Source organism: Ochotona curzoniae, unplaced genomic scaffold (assembly GCF_017591425.1).
Source record: "Ochotona curzoniae isolate NIBS_2020 unplaced genomic scaffold, NIBS_Ocur_1.0 scaffold_4506, whole genome shotgun sequence".
Taxonomy (NCBI): Eukaryota; Metazoa; Chordata; class Mammalia; order Lagomorpha; family Ochotonidae; genus Ochotona; species Ochotona curzoniae.
This window is the reverse complement of record NW_024467119.1, coordinates 49122517-49141103: the sequence shown is the minus strand read 5'-3', so window position 1 is coordinate 49141103 and position 18587 is coordinate 49122517. Positions and strand designations below refer to the sequence as shown.

Genomic DNA, 18587 nt, shown 5'->3' with positions numbered 1-18587 from the left:
TGGATTTGAAGCAAACACATTGAATTAATCAATCTTAAATTATAGCTACTACAGTAGAAAGTGATAGGTGTAGATTGTCATCCAGATTTCTAAATACAATACAAGGGTGACATACTTATGCATGGTCTTCAAAATTCAAAACTGAATTAGGAGATCGTGTTAGGGCATGATCACTTACGTTAGAAAAAAATTACATTGCTTTTTGCCATTGGTGTAGTAGATACTCTGGAATAACTTGTGGCTTTTAGGAAAGAGAAAAGTTAAATTCTGTGGTTCTGAATGATTCTTTCTGATTTGACATTTTGAACTGTTATGGCAATCCCCCACACCCGACCCTGCACCTTTAATGTGATAGCATTTCACCTTTAAGTAACAATTGATCAAAACATTTGGAAGACTAAGATCCCCTGCTGGTTTATACAATTTATACAGTGGATTTGCAGAATCATGTTTAATTATGTTTTATAAAGCTGTCCAGCAAAGCTTAAAGAGTAAGAGTATTTCCCCAGTGAAAACTGTTATACAATTATGAGATTTAAAAAGCTGTGGCAGGAGTAGTTTTTAACAATGTCAAGTTTGTCAGTGGGGTTAGCAACCAGAAGAGGTGGAGCAAGAGCACAAGGGCTCTCACCTTGGAAATGAACTCTTGTATTTAGAGTGGTTCTAAGACTACCAGGGAAATGTGAAGGAACTGAAGCAGCCCCAGAAACAGAGACCATTATGCAATAAACAAAATGTTTCTCATCTTTTTTATTCTATGAGAAAAAAATCAGATAGTCAATTTCAAGCACCACCTGTGTTAAGCATATGTTCAAATATCAACAAATTTTGGTTCCTAGAAGCCAACCCCTTCAAAGCTGAAAGGAATAAAGCAATTATGTAGTGTACATATTTTTAAATTTTAAAATAATAATAAATAAAATAAAGTCCAGGTATAACCAAGTTTATATAAATCTGCACATGTAAGATAATAGACATTCGTAACTCCTAGCTAAGAAATCTTTTCAAAACTCCACTTTAAGAGTTAGCATCTAGTCGTTGGTATGTAATGGAACTGAGACAGTTATTTTGTTCTCTGAGGTGTTAGTTACCTGAAACTTCACTTTGTACTTTGTAGGTGAATTGCAAACAGCAGTGGATTTTTTCAGCTTTGCTGTTTTTAGAAACTTTAGCAAACTTTAGCAATAACTTTCAAAAGAACACAGCTGAGAAGTTAACCTGTGGTTTCAGTATTTAATCAATTGTCTGTTATGATGGATTTGGAGCACAGCAACACAGATGAAATAATGGTAAAAATGCCTTGGAACATAGGAAGATATTGTAAAATTGTCGCTTGATAGGGCTTTGAATTTCACGTTCAATGCCTTATGTCCATTTCTAGTATCCTGCTCTAAGTATGGTCAAACATGCAAATATTTGCTTTGTGAGTAATTTGCCCTAATGACTTTAATGCATTTTTGAGCAACAGTGGTGACATTGTTCTGCCTTGGCGGAAAGCATATTCCATGTCAGATGTCCACAGAGATCTCAGCTGTCTACAAGCATATTATTAACATGTGATTGCTGCCCAGTGTCTGTTAACCTTGCCTTCAACTTGGCAGAGGGTTATGGACATAGGTCATCACCTTATGCCAGTTTTAATGAAAAACCTGTCTGACAGCCACTATTTCTAAATCACAGGGAGCTAGGACTGGGCTTCTTTCAGTTTCTGAATGAATGTCCTGTTGGGTGAGCCCCACAATTTTGACATCAGTGTTGGGAGTGATGATCAAAACAGGCTAAGCTGTTCATTGAGAATTGTATTTTCACCACCATGACATAACCCAGGTAGATCCTTTAAATCAGTACTGTCATAAAATAGAATGTTTTAGTCAGCATGAAAGCTCCAAGTTTGTGTTTGCCTTTTTATCAGCCATTGTTGCTTGGGGATCAAGTGGAATTTTGAACAAATTGTGCTATGGATTTTATATTCAAAACTCAGGAACTTTCCCTTCTGGAGAAAAAATGAGATGGTTTCTGTAATGAGGAAAAAAGAGTGGAGGAATGAGTGAAAAAACTGATGGTAGTCATTTAGAAAAACAAGTGTCTTTTAACAGTTGTCAACACGTTACTGTTTTGGTTCATAATTCTCAGTGTTTTTTCCATTGTTAACAAAATAATTTCTTCTGTAGGACAATTTATCCCAAATGGATTTTTTTTAAATTAAAGAGGTGTTTATTGCAATCTGGAAATGATATTGAAGATTTGTCATGCTTTAAGATCTTTTCAATTATTAAGTCTATTGCTGTTAAGGGAAAAAGAGACCTTTAAGTCAGTGTTGTACTGTTAAAAACTGATACTGCCTTCTTGAAGAAAATGATGCTACTGTATGATCTATGAGTCATTGAAGAATTTAATCACAAGAAACTGCTTTGAAGAGATAAAACTAACAAAAACAAAAAAAAATCAAAATCCATGAGCTATAGTTTCCACTGATTTTTGTTGGTGAAATGTGTTTCCTGTAGGCAACAAATAGACGGGTTTTGCTTTTTAATCCAGTTTACTACTCTATGACATTTGATTGAGCTAAAGCCATTTACATTCAGTGTTAATAAGAATAGCTGGTAATTTGGTCTTGTCAATGGGTTGTTCATTGATTTAGTCTTCTGTTGTCATTTTACTGGGATGTTCTTCACATTTGCCTTTGGTTTTGTCTCAGTGACACATTAGTCTTTCAGTAACACGTTATTTAACTTCATGGTGTTGTTAATTTCTTTTTTCTTCCTGTTGTTGATTTTGTTTTGTGGCTTTTCATTTAACGGGATGTTTAGTAGTTGTGAAATGGAAACTATCATAACTAATAACATGTTATTTAACTTTATGGCATTGTAAATTTCTGTTTTTCTTCCTATTGTTGATTTTGTACTGTGACTTTTCAGTTAAGGGGATGTATAGTAACTGTGAATTGGAGACTATCATATCCAGATATGAGGATACAATGTAGTATGCATCTCTACTTCCAGACAAAGATGGACTTACAATGAAACTGTTTACTGTATCTTGACAATAGGATTCTGCACTCTCAGCCATTGTCCATGCCGCAATGATGGACATATGACTGTGGATGAAGAACTATACTTTCGTAATGATATAGAGGAACTATGTGTGGGGGAGAAATGGATAGGGGATAAGGAAAATTCCAGGAGCCCATGAAACTGTATTATAAACTGATAATAATAATAATAAATAAAAAAGATAAAAAACAAATAAATCATACATCTTTAAAAAATTGATGTTGCAAACTATGCTTCTATATGTAGCTGCCTTTTAACAACTAGGGTGTATTTTTCCGTCTGTGAGGTCAGGGAGACACCTAGACATATCATGTGGAAAGAACGCATGATATGGTAATGATGGTAATGATAAGATAATAGACTCATCCTATTAAAAAAAAGACATATGAACATGCTATGGGACTAATCCAGGTATAATGAATACTCTGAGAGGCAAGTGAATTTTTACATGAGCTTTTGAAGGAGGCAGAAACATGGAATAGTGGATGAGCGGTTGTATGCTGGGCTGCAAGAGAAACAAAATCAGAGGCTTGCTGATAGAATGGGTAATGCATGAATGAGACAAGAGGTTGCCAAGGAACAATACATGTTGTTAAAGCACAGCAAAATCACTCATTTCACACACAGAGACAATTCCCTGATCTGGAGTGATTAAATATCCCTTTCACACGTGTAAGTACAGTGTTTTAAATCTCAGCTGCAGAACAAAATGGGGGAAGCCAGAGATCAATTTTAGAACTTGCTTTTAGTGCTCCATTATTTGGCATTAAAAATTCAATTAAATGCTAGAATTCATGTTTTAAAAGTAGCAAGCCAATTCTAATGTATGTAGGATGTGGGGGAAGGGGACCTCTTCCAGTCTCTGGGGAAAGCTTGAGTAAAACCTGAACGAGATAGTTATTATATATTCAAGAAGAAATATTGCTTGTGAGAGCTGTGGACCACAGTACTTCTGCAGGCTGTAAGAACCCCTAAGACAAGAAATTTAAAACAACATAACTATAGGAAAGTTTATAAACACATTATTACATGTCCCAGCTAACTTAATTCTTACAGTAAAATGTTCAAATATGTGGCGCATCTGATGAAAATTTCTATAATATGATGAATCATGAGATTAATCTGTGTACAGTTACTCAGGCAAAAATGAAAGGCTTTGCTTGGTATCCCTGTCCACCATCTGGTGTGCGTGACTTAAAACTTTCCTATTCACAGTGTTGAGATTATGTTCCTGCAATAACAAGAATGGAAAAATTGTGTCCTTTCCAAGGTGACCTTAACATTGCTGATTCAGTAGTCATTTAAAATAAAATTGTGCCTTCACCTGTAGCTGAGAATCAGACATATTCACAGTGAAACTTGTGATACTTCTTAGAAATTGGAGTATAAGGAGTGTTTATGGTGTTAGACTCATAAACTTGCAATACAGAGTTATTCATAACCAGAGTGTCTGAAAAAGACAGCTTGTAAACATGTGGAATAGAACAATCCAAAAAAAATTCCCAGGTTTGAGTTTGTATGAGTTTAGGAACTGAAATATGAGAACAGTATTTCAGGAATGATATTTTTATCTTTTAAATTATTTTTAGCTTTTTAAAAATAATGACCAATCATAAAGGTAAATTACAGTCTAGCAAAGATAATATTTTCTGTTTCCCCAAATGATTATGTTATCAAAACATTCAATATTTAATGTGTAACATGTAGGTAGAAGTTACAAAAGTGAGCTGTGCATTGATTAAAACTATCTGAAAGAGATATTTAGATATACAACTGACAAAGGACAATTAAAAACTCTTCCTAACTGTACTGTTAGTTTCTTCATCTCCAGAAGAAACTTTTATAAAATCTGTATGTGAGTTCAAAAATTTCATGTTGTTGCAAGTCAACTTGGTTGGTTTTTTGTAAATTTGGAGGAAATATTTTCATACTTCTCAAAATTAAAAAGAGCTGTAAATTAATCAAGGTGTTGCTATTTAGGTGACAAACTCCTGAATAACGGCAACTTGTACACAACTTGTAGCAATCAAAAGTTCCATATTTGTGACAATAAGTCGTTTTAATGGATATATTTCCTATGAATGTTAAATTCTGCATGGCTACATGGATAGCTAATTGTTTTCTGTAAATACTATTGAGTAAGTATATCTAAGCTGTGTGTATGCCACTTGGTTTCACCATTTACAGAGTTTTTATTTCTTATATCATTAAAAGTTCTTAGCAGATTTAGCACTCTGCATGAATAGAAACAGAGAGGGGGAAAAAATCAAAGGATTCAAAGGCATTCACTGAGTGATGCAAAAATTCTCATACGTGAAGACATTTTCCACAGCAAAGAACTTTAATCCATGTGTGAAGCAGGCTGCTTGCAGGGTGAAAAACAAAACAACGCCGCCCCCTCCCCTGCTCTCTGCCTGCCTCACCCCCCTCACTCCATTGACATGCATAGCTGGCCTGGTAGGTGTAAAAATAGACTGGCAGCGCCTGAATTGGAAATGGCCACTGAGTGCAGCTTGCAGTTGCCGGGTTTTGAGTTCTCTCTGACACCAGCCAGCCAGCCAGCAGATGGGGAGGACTGGTGAGGGGCGTGGAGGGGGACTCAGCAGTGGCACCAAGGGTCTTCTGGATGAACTGTCCACATTAGTGTGCCCCTGGGAGCTCCGGACGGAGCGCAGAGGGCAAGGACGGGCCCACGGACTGCAGGAACCAAAGAACTGAGATGGGAAATGCAGCTGTCTGCTCGTCTTGCCATGCAGATAAGAGTGTGAGGGCACAAGGAAACAGGCAGGAATTGGATAAAGCTCCAGACTACTATGGCTATAGCAGTGAAGACGTCAAAGAGCCTGGAGTGCGGGTAAGTTTTAAGCCACAGATGAGGAGGAGGAAGGGAGGATGGTGCCGAGGACCCAAGAGTGGAGCTCATTGGTCAGGACTCTTAACTTCCTGGGAGGAAGTTGACAGTGAATCTATTGTGATCAAAGCAGCTGAGGGTTTGACTCAGTCTGAGGGTTTGACTGCAGTTTCCCCTCTCTGCTGTGCAATTCCACATGTTGGTGTCTTCTTGGCTGCCTTTAACTTTGCAGATGAGCAGAGATGCTGTCGCTTTAATTTCAAAAGTTTTACAAAGATGAACATACATTTTATGATATTGCTGGAGAGTGACTTTCAGCAAAATTGCAGAACTTCATATACATCAAGGCTGCTGGATTCTTTCCTCTATTTATATATTCATGTATGGCTCATTTTTCACTAGGTCATGAAGTATTTTTAAAGGCATATTTTAATTTATAATCCCAGTTCCAATCTATAAGACATTTTACCTCCATTATTTGCTTACAGTGAAACATCTTTTGAATACTGCTCTGATTACAGGAATATAAGTCTATAAAATGGCTTAAAAGCCGAGCAATTATTTAAATTGACATCCAGATTTTAATAATTCATCAGCATGATCTAGTCCTAAAAATGGGTACAAAGGCTTATTGTCAGTTTTAAAATTCTGGCCAGAAATCCCTTTCTGAAATATTTTAATTTTCATAGTTGCTGGTGAATAAAGTGTATCTTTCATCTGTAAGATCCAGGAATTTGACCTTACTGCAAGTCATTTGTTCCAAACTGAAACCATGGGGCTGAGATATGTCGGATTTTCAGCAGGAAAAACTGAGGACTTTGTACTTGCCTGATATTTCCAGGAATGAAAGTCCAGGAGGTGGAGAAAGTGCCTTTGCTCCCTTTGGCTTTTACCTGACCTGGTTGAATCTCACAATTTCTTAGCACTGAACTTCAGACCAGAGAAAAACTGAAGCTAAAACTCAGTTTGTCCATAAGAGATCCAATGTCTGCAGTAACCAAAAGCAGTGTAGTAGAAAGAGAAGGCACTTCTAGAAAGAAAGGAAAACAGCCAAGATGAGAAGAGGAAGCCAAGCCATAGCTTGAAGAGTTGGAGCTCATTTGCTTTAACAACCACATGGGTGAGAGTTGTCACCAGCAGCAGCTGCGTTTGCTTCTCTCAATGGCAGTTCAGATTTACCTACCTGTACCCGGAGAGCCAGCCACTCTGGCTTTCTCAGAGTGGTCTCTGCTAATGCAGTTTGCTGAACTGAGATCACAGAAGAGGAACCGATAGCCCCTCTTCAGGCTTGCTTTGTTGCAGTACATAACTGCCTTTTCTGAGAATTTACTCTCGTTAGAAAGGTAGCTTCTAGGCTCACAAAGATGTTTTTTTTGCTTAGACCATTCTTTAAAGGGTTTGATAATTCAGCAGTCTTTGTTGTGCAAGTCTATTCCATTTTTTCATCACTTAAAAAGTCATGAACAAAAATGTAACACGTAAAAGAAGTGAGAGTTGATTTAGGAATGAAATATGAAAGTACTTTTTTAAAGTGTGGAGAAGAGAGTGGTGATATATTGGTAAGTTTATCCATTTTTTTGTAAAAAGTGTTGCCATGATTTTGAAACCTAAGTTTCAGTGTTCACACAACTTTTTAAAAACTTTTGAAAAAGAAATACTAAATAGTAACATTACCTGATAAAACCATTATCCTTCTGTGCATTAAAAGATAGTTTCCAAAAATATACCATCTGAATTCTTCTAGTTAACATCCATATGGCATTCTAGGCATTGAACTAGTTTTTCTGCTGTTGATTTTGGATATTTGTGACAGAGAAGAAATGGTCGGGATGGAAATCAGCATACTATCTTCCTTCAGAGGACACTTTTGGTCCAGAATTTTTCCAGTTTGGGCTAAGGGAGTAAAACCAAATCAAACCAAACCACACCAAACCAAACCAAACCAAAGCTAATGGATAAGCTAAGCAAATACATGCTTCTAAATAGCTTACTTTCTCCAATTTAAAAGAGCTATTGCCTTGGTTTAGTTTTCAATAGATGTTCTAAGACTGAAGTCAGTCTTTCCTTAAATCCTCTTCCGGTACATTGTATTGTACTTTCCAACATTCGTATGTTCAGAGTTAATGATAAAGAATTTAGAACTTCAGAACTTTTAATTATATTTATTTTTTTGAGGAAAAACCGATTTTTGTGTTTTTTTTTTTTTTGTTCTAGAAATAAACTTAGAAATGGTAGGGTTTGTGTTTTGGGTACAGTTTCATGTAACTTAATTTTCTAGAACTAAACCAGAACTAAAACTAATATAAAACATAAACCATAAATGTAAAAATACTAAATCTATTGGGATTTATGAAAATTAATATTTCATTTTTTATGAGTTGCATTTAAAAACTTCAGTATTCTGACTTTATTTGTATAGATGAATGGAACAATGAGAAAGAAATCAACCAAAAATAGTATTGGAAAAGATAGTTTTTTTCTTCCACCAATCATGTCTGTTCACATTTGAAATTTCACATAGAGCTTTTTAGAAAAGTAAAGCAAATCAGACCACAATAATTTCCATGTATGTTAGATAACTAAACATAGAAGCTATGCAAAAATAATTACAGAGAAGAAAATCAGATATTATTTTGACAATGTGATATATTTTATGTTTCAAGACAAATTGAAATTATAGTGAAAAAATTAAACAGTTATGCCATTGCTATCTAGTTATGAAAGTCTATAGCTGGAAAAATAGTGTTTGATTTTTGTAATGCATGTCCAAATTAACCTTTACATTGTGCAGTAGAGTTCACTGAGCTGTGAGGAGCTAGAGAGTGACTCTTACAGATTTTTAGGACCACATGGTCTCACAGCTATTGATGTCTGCTGTTAGAACAAAAATAGTCACAGACAGCAGATAAACAATCCCATGGACAGCCATTATCCAAATTATGCTATTATTACATTTTTGATTGTTATCTTTTCCAGTTACTAACTTGTTAAAGATGAAAACATCAGTTGCTGTGTTTTCTAATATCTATAAACATACATTAAAATGCTACTTTTGTTACCTTCATAAAGATAGAAACTATAGTAATACTTAGTCTGGAAAGATTGATATCAATCAATAGTCTTCAGTATGCTGTAATTTATCCTGATGTATTTATATCTAATACAATTATATCTAGTATGGTTCAAATTTTTGTTGTATTTGTGGTTTTTGCTTAGTTCATTAGTATGGAGCTGTTTATTTGCATGGAGAACACAAAAAGAGTAGGTGCACCTCTTGGGCAGACACTTTAGCCCTTGGCTCCAGTTGCCTGGGCCCCTCTGGACTCTGGTTCACCCCTTGTGAGTCTCCCTCACCTCGTCCCAGAGATCTTGTTTGGAATCCTGTGAGAAGATGTCCTCCTTTATATGGAAGCAAAGACTTACCGGCATATGTCAGTGTTTTCCTTTGATCTGTGGGTTGTTTCTTGCATTAATCTGTAAAATACTTAAAGATCTGCTTTTATCACAACTAACTTGGCCACACACACACACAAAAAAAAAAAAAGAAGAAGAAAAAAGAGAGAGCTTGAGGAACAGGAGACAGCCAAGAATCAAGAAAAAAATTTAACTGTTTCAAATTTTATATTCAGAATAAATCCTGATGATGCTATGAATTTTCATACCAACCACAAAAGGAACAACTGTATCATCTCTCAACTACCTTTTTTTCTTCATGTTTGTAGATGATTGGTGTATATATTTCAAGCTTACTTCTGAAAAAAAAAATAGTTCTAGAGCTGTCTTCTAGGTTTTGCCTTGGAGCCTAGGATAGCTCTGTCTGGGACGTGAGTCAGCCGGACCTTAAAGGGTCCAGATAGGCTTCTGAGGAAGAGATTCCTGAGGCTGTGTTGATAAGATGCAATTTAGAACTGCAACATAATTCTTTATTTTATTTTTGTTTCTTGTAATTTTTGTGGCATCATTTGTGAATATGCGGATTGTTCTATGTGCATTGTGTATTTCTTTTCTATCTGGATCATATACTTTATTAAGGTTTTAAAAATCTTGCTAGATCAATTAGCTTTGTCTCATGAGCAAATTAGGAAATGTGGTGCTTCATCACAAATGTTACTTTGTCCATTTTGGCTGCAATTTAAATAAGATGTCTTGTCTTTTTACTGGTTTACTCTTAATTTTATTTTCTTTTGTGGTTTAGCAAAGTTTCCCCATTGTGGGAGTGAATCATAAGCTATTTTTGTTTTGATTTTTTTTCATTACTCTATATAGTTCTTATTACTTTAGGCTATGAGCTGTGAATCCTCATGTTATTATGAAAGCAATTCAGTATACTTTCCTGCTAGTGTGACTTAAAACAGACTAAGTCAGCAAGCAGTTATTAACAAATGCAAATTTAGATTTGACCACATAATGACAAGACAGAGTTCTGGTGACAGGAGACCAACTGATAGTATGAATGTGGGGATGCAATGAAATTGCTAAGGACACCTAGACAGCAAAAACTACAATCCCTACTACTGACGAAGCCAACAACGTCATGACCTATGTAAAGAGCAAAGAATTGGAACCATTTCTCTTTCATCTCTAATTTTAAGTGGTTGTCCCCGATGATGCTCATTGATAATATGGCTGAAGAATGGTTTTGCTCATCTTCTTAGGGAATGGCTCTTTCTTGTTACAATTTGCAGTTTTGTGATATCAAATCTAATTATTTTTGCTGTGAATTTTACCTTTTCACATATCCTAGTCATTTGTATCTTTTCAGTACGTTATTGTGATTCATTAACTGATGAGACCTTTTGGATTGCTTGTAAACATCTGAGATTGTAAATGTCCCTTTCAACACTGTTTTTGCCACATTTCATAGGTAATGATGTTCTAGTTTTTATTGTAACATCTTCAGCACCACGTGGGTTGTGCAGTAGCATCAATTTCTGCAAGCAGGTGTTCTTTTTTCATCAACCTAGCAGTGCATTGGTATTTTTGTAGCATGTTCTTTAACTTCATGTTGGTGAAAATTTACGATGTTTTACCCTGTTGTGTACTGGCTCTGTATTTAAGGGATGTATACTAGAAGTGTAGTGAAGACTGACATGTTCAGATGTGAAGATGTAGTGCAGTATGTCTATATGCACCCAGGCCAAAGATGGACTCCCAGTGAGACAGTTGAAAATATCCTGACAGTAGGATGCTGGATTTTCCAACTTGTTCATGCCTACAATGTTGGAAAACACTTCAGTAACAGCATGATGGACTAATGACTGTTTATGAAGGACTACCCATTATAATACTAGAGGGGAAACCAAGGGAGGGAGGAGAGAACTTGCTAAGAGGGCTGGGAAATCACAGAACCTATTGAATTGTACCATAAAATAACAATAAAAATAATTTTAAAATGTAAGAACAACATTTTCCTTGGGGAAAAATGAATGTGAGATTGAGGAAGTATACAAAGATGCTCAACAAATGCAAATATGTGCACTATGACAGAAGTACAATGAACAATGAAGAGAATGATAAAAGGCACAAGGTATGAGAGATAGGCCATAAGCTTTCCTACCATCTCCCTGTTTCTTGTGGAGGATGGTTGGTGAGTGCAAACAGAAAGGAAGAAAGAATACCCATTTAACTCATCTCAGAAATGCTAGAGGTGAAGAATGATGGAGGGATGGATTGTGGTTTCATCAGTGGAAGTAGAAGGAAGCACAGTCAAGGCTATTTTCATTTCTATGAACGAATGGTTTTGCAGTTATGAAAGACAAAGATGGGAATTTTTTTGTTTGAATAACTTATGTGAGATTGTACTGTGTATTGAGAAGGTGGAGGCACAAAGAGTGAGAGAGAGAGGGTTTATCACCCATGAAGCATATCAGTGTGTCAAGTGAGTCAAGCTTTGCTTCAGTTTTGAAATTTAAGAAGACAGATATAAGGGATGAGGTGTTACAATGAGCACTGTATTTTGCAGCATTTTTATAAATGATAAACACATGTTTTTTGTATTGTTGTTCTGACCTCATTGCTAATAAGAACCAAGAGTATCATGAACATCATTCTGGCAAGCATTTCAAAAAATATAAAATGATATAGAACATGGTTATGTAACTTTTAGGTATATTATTTAAAGGAAAGATTGAAAGAAGATAATTTATGATTTTTGTTCTCTAGGAGTTTCCAATCTAGTTTTAGAAACAGAACTATCCACATATGATCAATTAATTCTAAAAAAACCAGTAGGGTATTATGGGCAACATGTATAATGAAATAAGTCTTTTTATGATGCCCAAGGAGATTCAATATGAGTTTCATTGCTCTGTGAATGACTCATGGACAGGGCTGACATCCAAAGGGTCTGTGGCAGAAGACCTGGACCACTTTGCAGGTTGAACTGGATCCATAAAGACAAATTCAATGGCTGATGCTATAAGCCCACCAAAATGCCCCTTCTACGGAGACTAGCCTGACTCCCTGTTCAGGCTACCCTCAACTCCCATGTTAACAAACAAAAAGGTACTGTCTGGTCTAATGAGAGGCTTCTCTGACTATCTCCCTCTACTGTTGCAGCTGCCAAGTAGTTAAATATTTCCCATCTTCCTTCTGTCAATGGAGAAGACGAAGCCTGAGGGGAATCTAGGAACCCAAGTACAGTCTTGATTCCTGTTGGGAAAGATGTGTCCTTTTGTTTTCAGTAGACGTTTATCAAGTCAGCTACTATGCCAAGATAAATTAGACATATAATGTTGCCTTTGAAGAAATAGAAGCCATAGGCTGACAAAGCAGAAGCCCAATGTGGTATTATAGTGTGACGAGAAAGCACAGAATATTTTTGAGGTACCTCCAAGTGATAGCTCAATCTCAAAGTGTTGCAGATAAGTCAAGAAAAATAAGTCTTGGAGTCAGCAATGACATTAGAATGGTCAAGAATCAGTATACAAATCCTCATCAGTTTGGAATGCAAAGTTTTTATTGTATGAAACCCATGAGATTTGAAAAAAGTGGTCTGATTATCATTAGCTTCATAAGTCAAGATTTAAAATTTGAAATGTGTCCTAGTGAGAGGCATAGATTAAAGAATGTTTTAGAGATCAGTTAGGTTGTCATTTGCTCCAGACTCTTTATAGTGTCTTACAAAGGGCCTGCCATCTAACAGATGCTCAGTAAATGTTTGTGGAGAAGGTGAATGAATTAGAAATTCACCTTATGAAGAAAATGGAGTTGTGGGCATTTTCTAGCTACAACTGACATGCTCCTAGGCGAAGTCACATGCTATAAAAAATGGAAAAAAAGTGGTGGTGACTTCTATGAAGTTGATAAGAAGTTTTAATTACAATCTTGTTTTATTTTTAAGCATTTTTATCTTAGGCTTTTTTTAAAACTTATTTGAAAGTCAGAGTTACAGAATTAGAGATCTCCCAGGTCACTGTCCAAATTGCCACAATGGCTGGGGCAAGGCCAAGACTAGAACTCCATCTGTGTCTCCCACATGAATGTAGGGGCCCCAATACTTGGGCCAGCTACCACTTTTTTTGTTTCAGGTATAATATCAGGAAGCTGTTTTGAAAGTTAAGTTGCCAAGACCGAACAGGCCCTCATGTGTAGGTCGTAGTTTAACCCACTGCACTGCCATGCTGCACACTATGATCTTGTTATAAAGGAATGTGCCTTTAGTATAACTGAATACAGTAGTGCTATAAAATATTAATTGCATATAACATCTACCATAGAAAATAACAGATGTTTTCTTGAATTTGTCATTAACTCTGTACATGAAATTATTTGTAAAATCAGTAGTTGCATTCTGAAGAGAATTGTTGAGGGGTACTTTTTTCAGAGGAATAACTGTAAACAGTGCCATATTTAGTTCTTTTATAATTTCCTTACAATAGGAAATTGCCTCCCAACTAAATATTTATATTTATTTGAATCATTCTCTATTCAAACACATGTGAAAAAGCATGCAGAAAATAAACTTAAATGACACGAACATTTTCTACCAATAGTTTGGGTTACTTCTGAGTCAAAGACATTGAGTTCTGCTGAACAGACACTGGCTTCCTCAAGGTTGCAGGTGTGAGATCGAGCTGAGAATACACTGTGGGGAGAGCTTCTCCTCAACCGTGCTTTCCCCCTTCCCACACAGACATCTGCCATGCCTCTTACTCACTTGCAGTTGCTATTTTGGATTTAATGCCTCTTCATTTAAAAAAAAATCCAAAAAATATCTGCTTGTTCTCAGATTCTTTCATTTTTAAATGCTTTTTTTTATGTTTCAAGCGTATTGTATTACATTTCTTACCAAAATTGTAGGTGTCTGAACTTTCAATGCATACATTCTCATCACTTTTGTACAGACCCGTGATGCTATAGTGAAACATTTTGTACCTTTCTTTGATATTTGCTTGTAAGAAATAAAAACATTATAATGGCTATCTGAAGTATAGTCATTTCGTTGATTGCTTCAGGTAGGCCAACTTGAAATGGTTTTTGGTGAATTATGAATGTTGCTGACATATAGAGCTCCCACGAAATTCCTTTTTCTGTGTGTGTACTCTTCACTTACCACAGCCATTGACAAGTTACAAATGAGATTTGCAGTGAATTTCAGATTCTGCCTTTGTGGTAGAAATGTCCATATTCTAGTTCTAATATATTTTTATTTAATAAAATATTAATTAATGAATGAAGAATTCTCAATCAAGGAAAAACACTAGAAATTTGAATCTCTCACAAGACAGAAATGATGTGTGTCAAAATTGGAGTTACTTCTTTATCAGATCTTTTTAGATGTTGATGTTCTGAAGGAAATGGGAAAACATCTAGTAAGAAATGTAGTAAGAGAGAAATACATCAAAATTTCTGAAGGCTTTTTTTTTGTGAAAACCACTGCTTGTTATATTAGATTTTTTTTTCAGGCTACAAATGAAAAATACAGGAATAAAAGAAGCCCATTAATTTTCTATGACTAAAGTATATATTTCATGCTTCTGTGCAAATAGCTACAATACATAATTGCTTCTTTTAAGAAAGTAGCTAATGATAATCACATTTTTAGGCATTTTTCACATCATATATTTGGGTGATTGGTGCTGACACAGGGACAGAGTATTTGAGGTCTGCATTAGTTTGTTTCTTGTTTACTAAAAATACTCAAGAGGAGCTTCTTTGGGAAAGCTCATGCTTATTACAGTTTACATTTTGGTGGTGTGAGATCCTAATGTCTGAAAACTGTTGAGTATAGTGGGGCAGTGAGGCAGGAGAGAGCCTCGGTTCAGCTTGAACCCAGAAGAATCACCCCTGGAGGGAACCATCCTTCGAGGTCGTGACCTCGGTCACATAAATACTTCCTACCAGCCCTACATCCTACCCACCACAATTAGATAAAATTTCCACCCTTGCACCGTCAGTGATTAGCAGCAAGACATCAACTTAAACATCCTTCTGAGTTTAGAGCAGACAAATCCTACTGTACACGTAACAAGAAGGTATAATAAATATACTGAAAGCAAAGAACAAGTGAATGCTTTATGATAGCTCCTCCCTAAGTGGATTCTATGAATCACCACAGAAGAGAAATATTCCAAGGAAGTTTATTCTTGATTTTTAAATTTTTGTAATATTTATTAATATAAAGAGAATGAATTTCATGTATTCCATATGTACATTTTAGAGAAGACAACAACACTTCCATCGTTTCACTGCTACTCCCAATATCTCCCCTCATAATTTCCTTCTCTTCAATAGTTTTTCTAATACATATTTTTCTTTCACTCTACATCTAGGGGCTTAATTTTCCAATATCATAATTTTGAACAAGTCAAAAGTGTAAAGATCTCAATTCCATAAAAGTATAAACAAGGACAAAATCCAGAAGTCATATTCCAAAATGACCATTTCATTACTACCTTTTTTTTTTTTTTTAACAATTTACTTTCTATTTATTTTAAAGTCAGATATACAGAGAGGAGGAGAGACAGAAGTTCTTCCGTCCAGTGATTCACTCCCCAAGTGGCCACAATGGCCAGAGCTCAGCGCATCTGAAGTCAGGGGCCCAGAGCCTCCTCTGGGTCTCCCACGTGTGTGTATGGTCTCAGAGCTTTGGGCTATCCTTAGCTGCTTTCCCAGGCCACAGAGAACTGGGTGAGAAGTGGACTGCCGGGATTAGAACCAGAGACTATATAGGATCCAGGTGTGTAAAAGGCCCCTAGGCTACTGCTCTGGGTCCCCTACATATTTTTGTATTCTGTCTTAACTGCCACATTTCAGAAAAAAACATATACTATCTGTATTTTTGAGAATGGTTTATTTAACTAAGTATTATGGTTTCTGGTTGCTTCCATTTTGTTGCAAAAGAAAGGGTTTCATTCTTTTGTGTGTGTGAATAAGTAATTAGTGTTCCATAGTGTATATATCACCATTCTTTTGTTCAGTCATCAGTTGGTGGACACCTGGGTTGATTCCATATCTTAGCTGTTGTGAATTGAGTTGCAGTAAACACAGGAGTACAAATAGTTTATATGCTTATTTGATTTCATTTGGGTTATTAAAGGGATGAGATACCTGGGTCATATGATGTGCTGATTTTCAGATTTTTGAGGAATCTCCATGGTCTTCCATAATGCTTGTACTAGATTACATTTCTACACATAATGGATTGGTGTGGCACTTTCCTCATATTCTCATGAGCATTTATTGTTTTGTTTTTTAATTTTTGGATGATAATTGTTCTGTCTGGGGTATGATGAAACCTCATTGTGGTTTTTATTCTTTTTAATTTATTTTTATTGGAGAGTTAGGTTTAGGGAGAAGGAGAGACAGAGAGAAGAAATATTTTGCATTTGCTGGCTCACTCCCCAAGTGGCCACAATGGCTGATCTGATCCAAAGCCGGGAGCCAGGAGCCTCTTTCCAGGTCCCCCATGCAGGAACAGGGTCCCAAGGCTCTGGCCATTCTCTACTGCTCTCTTAGGCCACAAGTAGGGAGCCGAAGGGGAGTTGAGTAGCTGGGACAAAAACCTGTGCCACTGTGACATCCCAGAGTATGAAAGGCAAAGACTTGGCCACTAGTATGTTGTACCCTGGATCCCTCATTGTAGTTTTATTTGCTTTTCCCTGATTACTAGTGATCTTGAGTATTTTTGTTGTTGTTGTTGGCCATTCACACTTCATTCTTTGAAAATTTCTGTTAATCTCATCTGTCCATTTCTTAACTGAAGTGTCTATTTTGTTGCTGTTGAGTTTCTTGAGTTCTCTTTAGATCCTGGAGTCTTCTATCGATTACATATTTGAAAATATTTTCTCTGGGTTTGCCAATTGCTTTTTTACTTTGTGTGCTTTTCCTTTGCTGTGAAGAAGCTTCTTAGATTGTTGTAATCTCATTCATGTATTTTTATTAACTTCTTTTTTATTGGCTTCTGGGGTATCTACCAGGAAGTCTTTGCCTCCTATGCCAATGTCTTGCAGAGTTTCCCTAATGCGTTCCTTTAATAATGTGGTGGTATCTGGTTGTAGATTTAGAATCTTGATCCCTTTTGAGTTGGTTTTTGTAAATGCTTTAAGTTCTGGATCTTGTTTCGTGCTTCTACATGAATAGTTACAATTTTCCCAGGACCATTTGTATGAGACTGTCCTTTCTCAAGTGTTTGATTTAAATTCATTTGTCAAAGATTAGTCAGTTGTGTCAATGTTTAGGGTTTGAATGAGTAGAAACAATGTAACAATGAAGTTTCATTGCTCACTTGTCTATTTTTATCCTGGTACCATGCTGTTTGATTCTAACTGTCCTGAGATATGTCTTGAAGTCTGATATTGTGATACCTCCTGCTTTTTAAAAAATGTTATGTACAGTTGCTTTAGCTATTTGAGGTCTCTGATGTTTCCATTTGAATTTTACCATTGTTTTTCTTGATCCGAGAAAATACCCTTGATATTTTGATTGGGATCACATTTAATCTGTAATTTATGTCCAGTAAAGTATGGGCATTTTAATGATACTAATTCTTTGAATCTACAAATATGGAAGTTTTTTTTTCCATTTTTTTGGTATTGTCTTCTATTAATTTCTTTAATGTTTTGTAATTTTCACTGTAGAAAATTTTTACCTCCTTGTTTAAATCTAGTCCAAGATATCATTTCTTGTGGCTATTATGAGTATGACTGATATTACAGTTTTTTCTCAGCCATGGAATTGTTGTATATGCAAAGATTATTGATTTGTTATATCCTGCAGCTTTACTAAGCTCTCTTTTGTGTTCCAATAGTGTCTTAATAGAGAGCTTGTTTATCTCTATATTGAAATCATATCATCCACAGACAAGGATAATTTGATTTACTTCTTTCCAATTTGTGTGCCTTTGACTTCTTTTTCTCACATGCAATGGAGGGTGGCTCAAGTACTTGGACCACTGTCATCTACTGGCGGGGACTTGATGAAGCTCATGGTTCCTAGCTTTGAAATGGCCCAACTCCAACCATTGTGTCAATTTTAGGAGTGAACCAACAAATTGAAGACCTTTGTCTCTCCCTGTCTCTCTGAATAACTCCTACTTCCAAACAAACAAACACATAAGCATGAGTAAGAGGAAAAGAAATGGACTGTGACGTGTTGCAGTAGTCCTAAACCACACTTACTATAAGTCTTAACTTCTGCTTCTGCAAACCGTAATTAATGTATACCTACATAAAGCCTTGTTA

The 18587-nt window shown here is 36.0% G+C and overlaps 1 protein-coding gene across 7 annotated transcripts in view; it reads left to right on the top strand.

The window, feature by feature from the left end:
- Positions 1–18587, top strand: part of ANK2 (ankyrin 2) — a 306741-nt gene that overhangs the window by 82922 nt on the left and 205232 nt on the right. For 2 of the 7 annotated variants that reach the window (XM_040966587.1, XM_040966586.1), the window contains exon 1: positions 5773–5907. The exons of the other annotated variants lie outside the window; for them this stretch is intronic. In XM_040966587.1, the coding sequence (XP_040822521.1) occupies positions 5773–5907 (135 nt within the window). Of the gene's footprint in view, positions 1–5772; positions 5908–18587 lie in introns of those variants that run through there. 7 annotated transcript variants of the gene reach the window in all.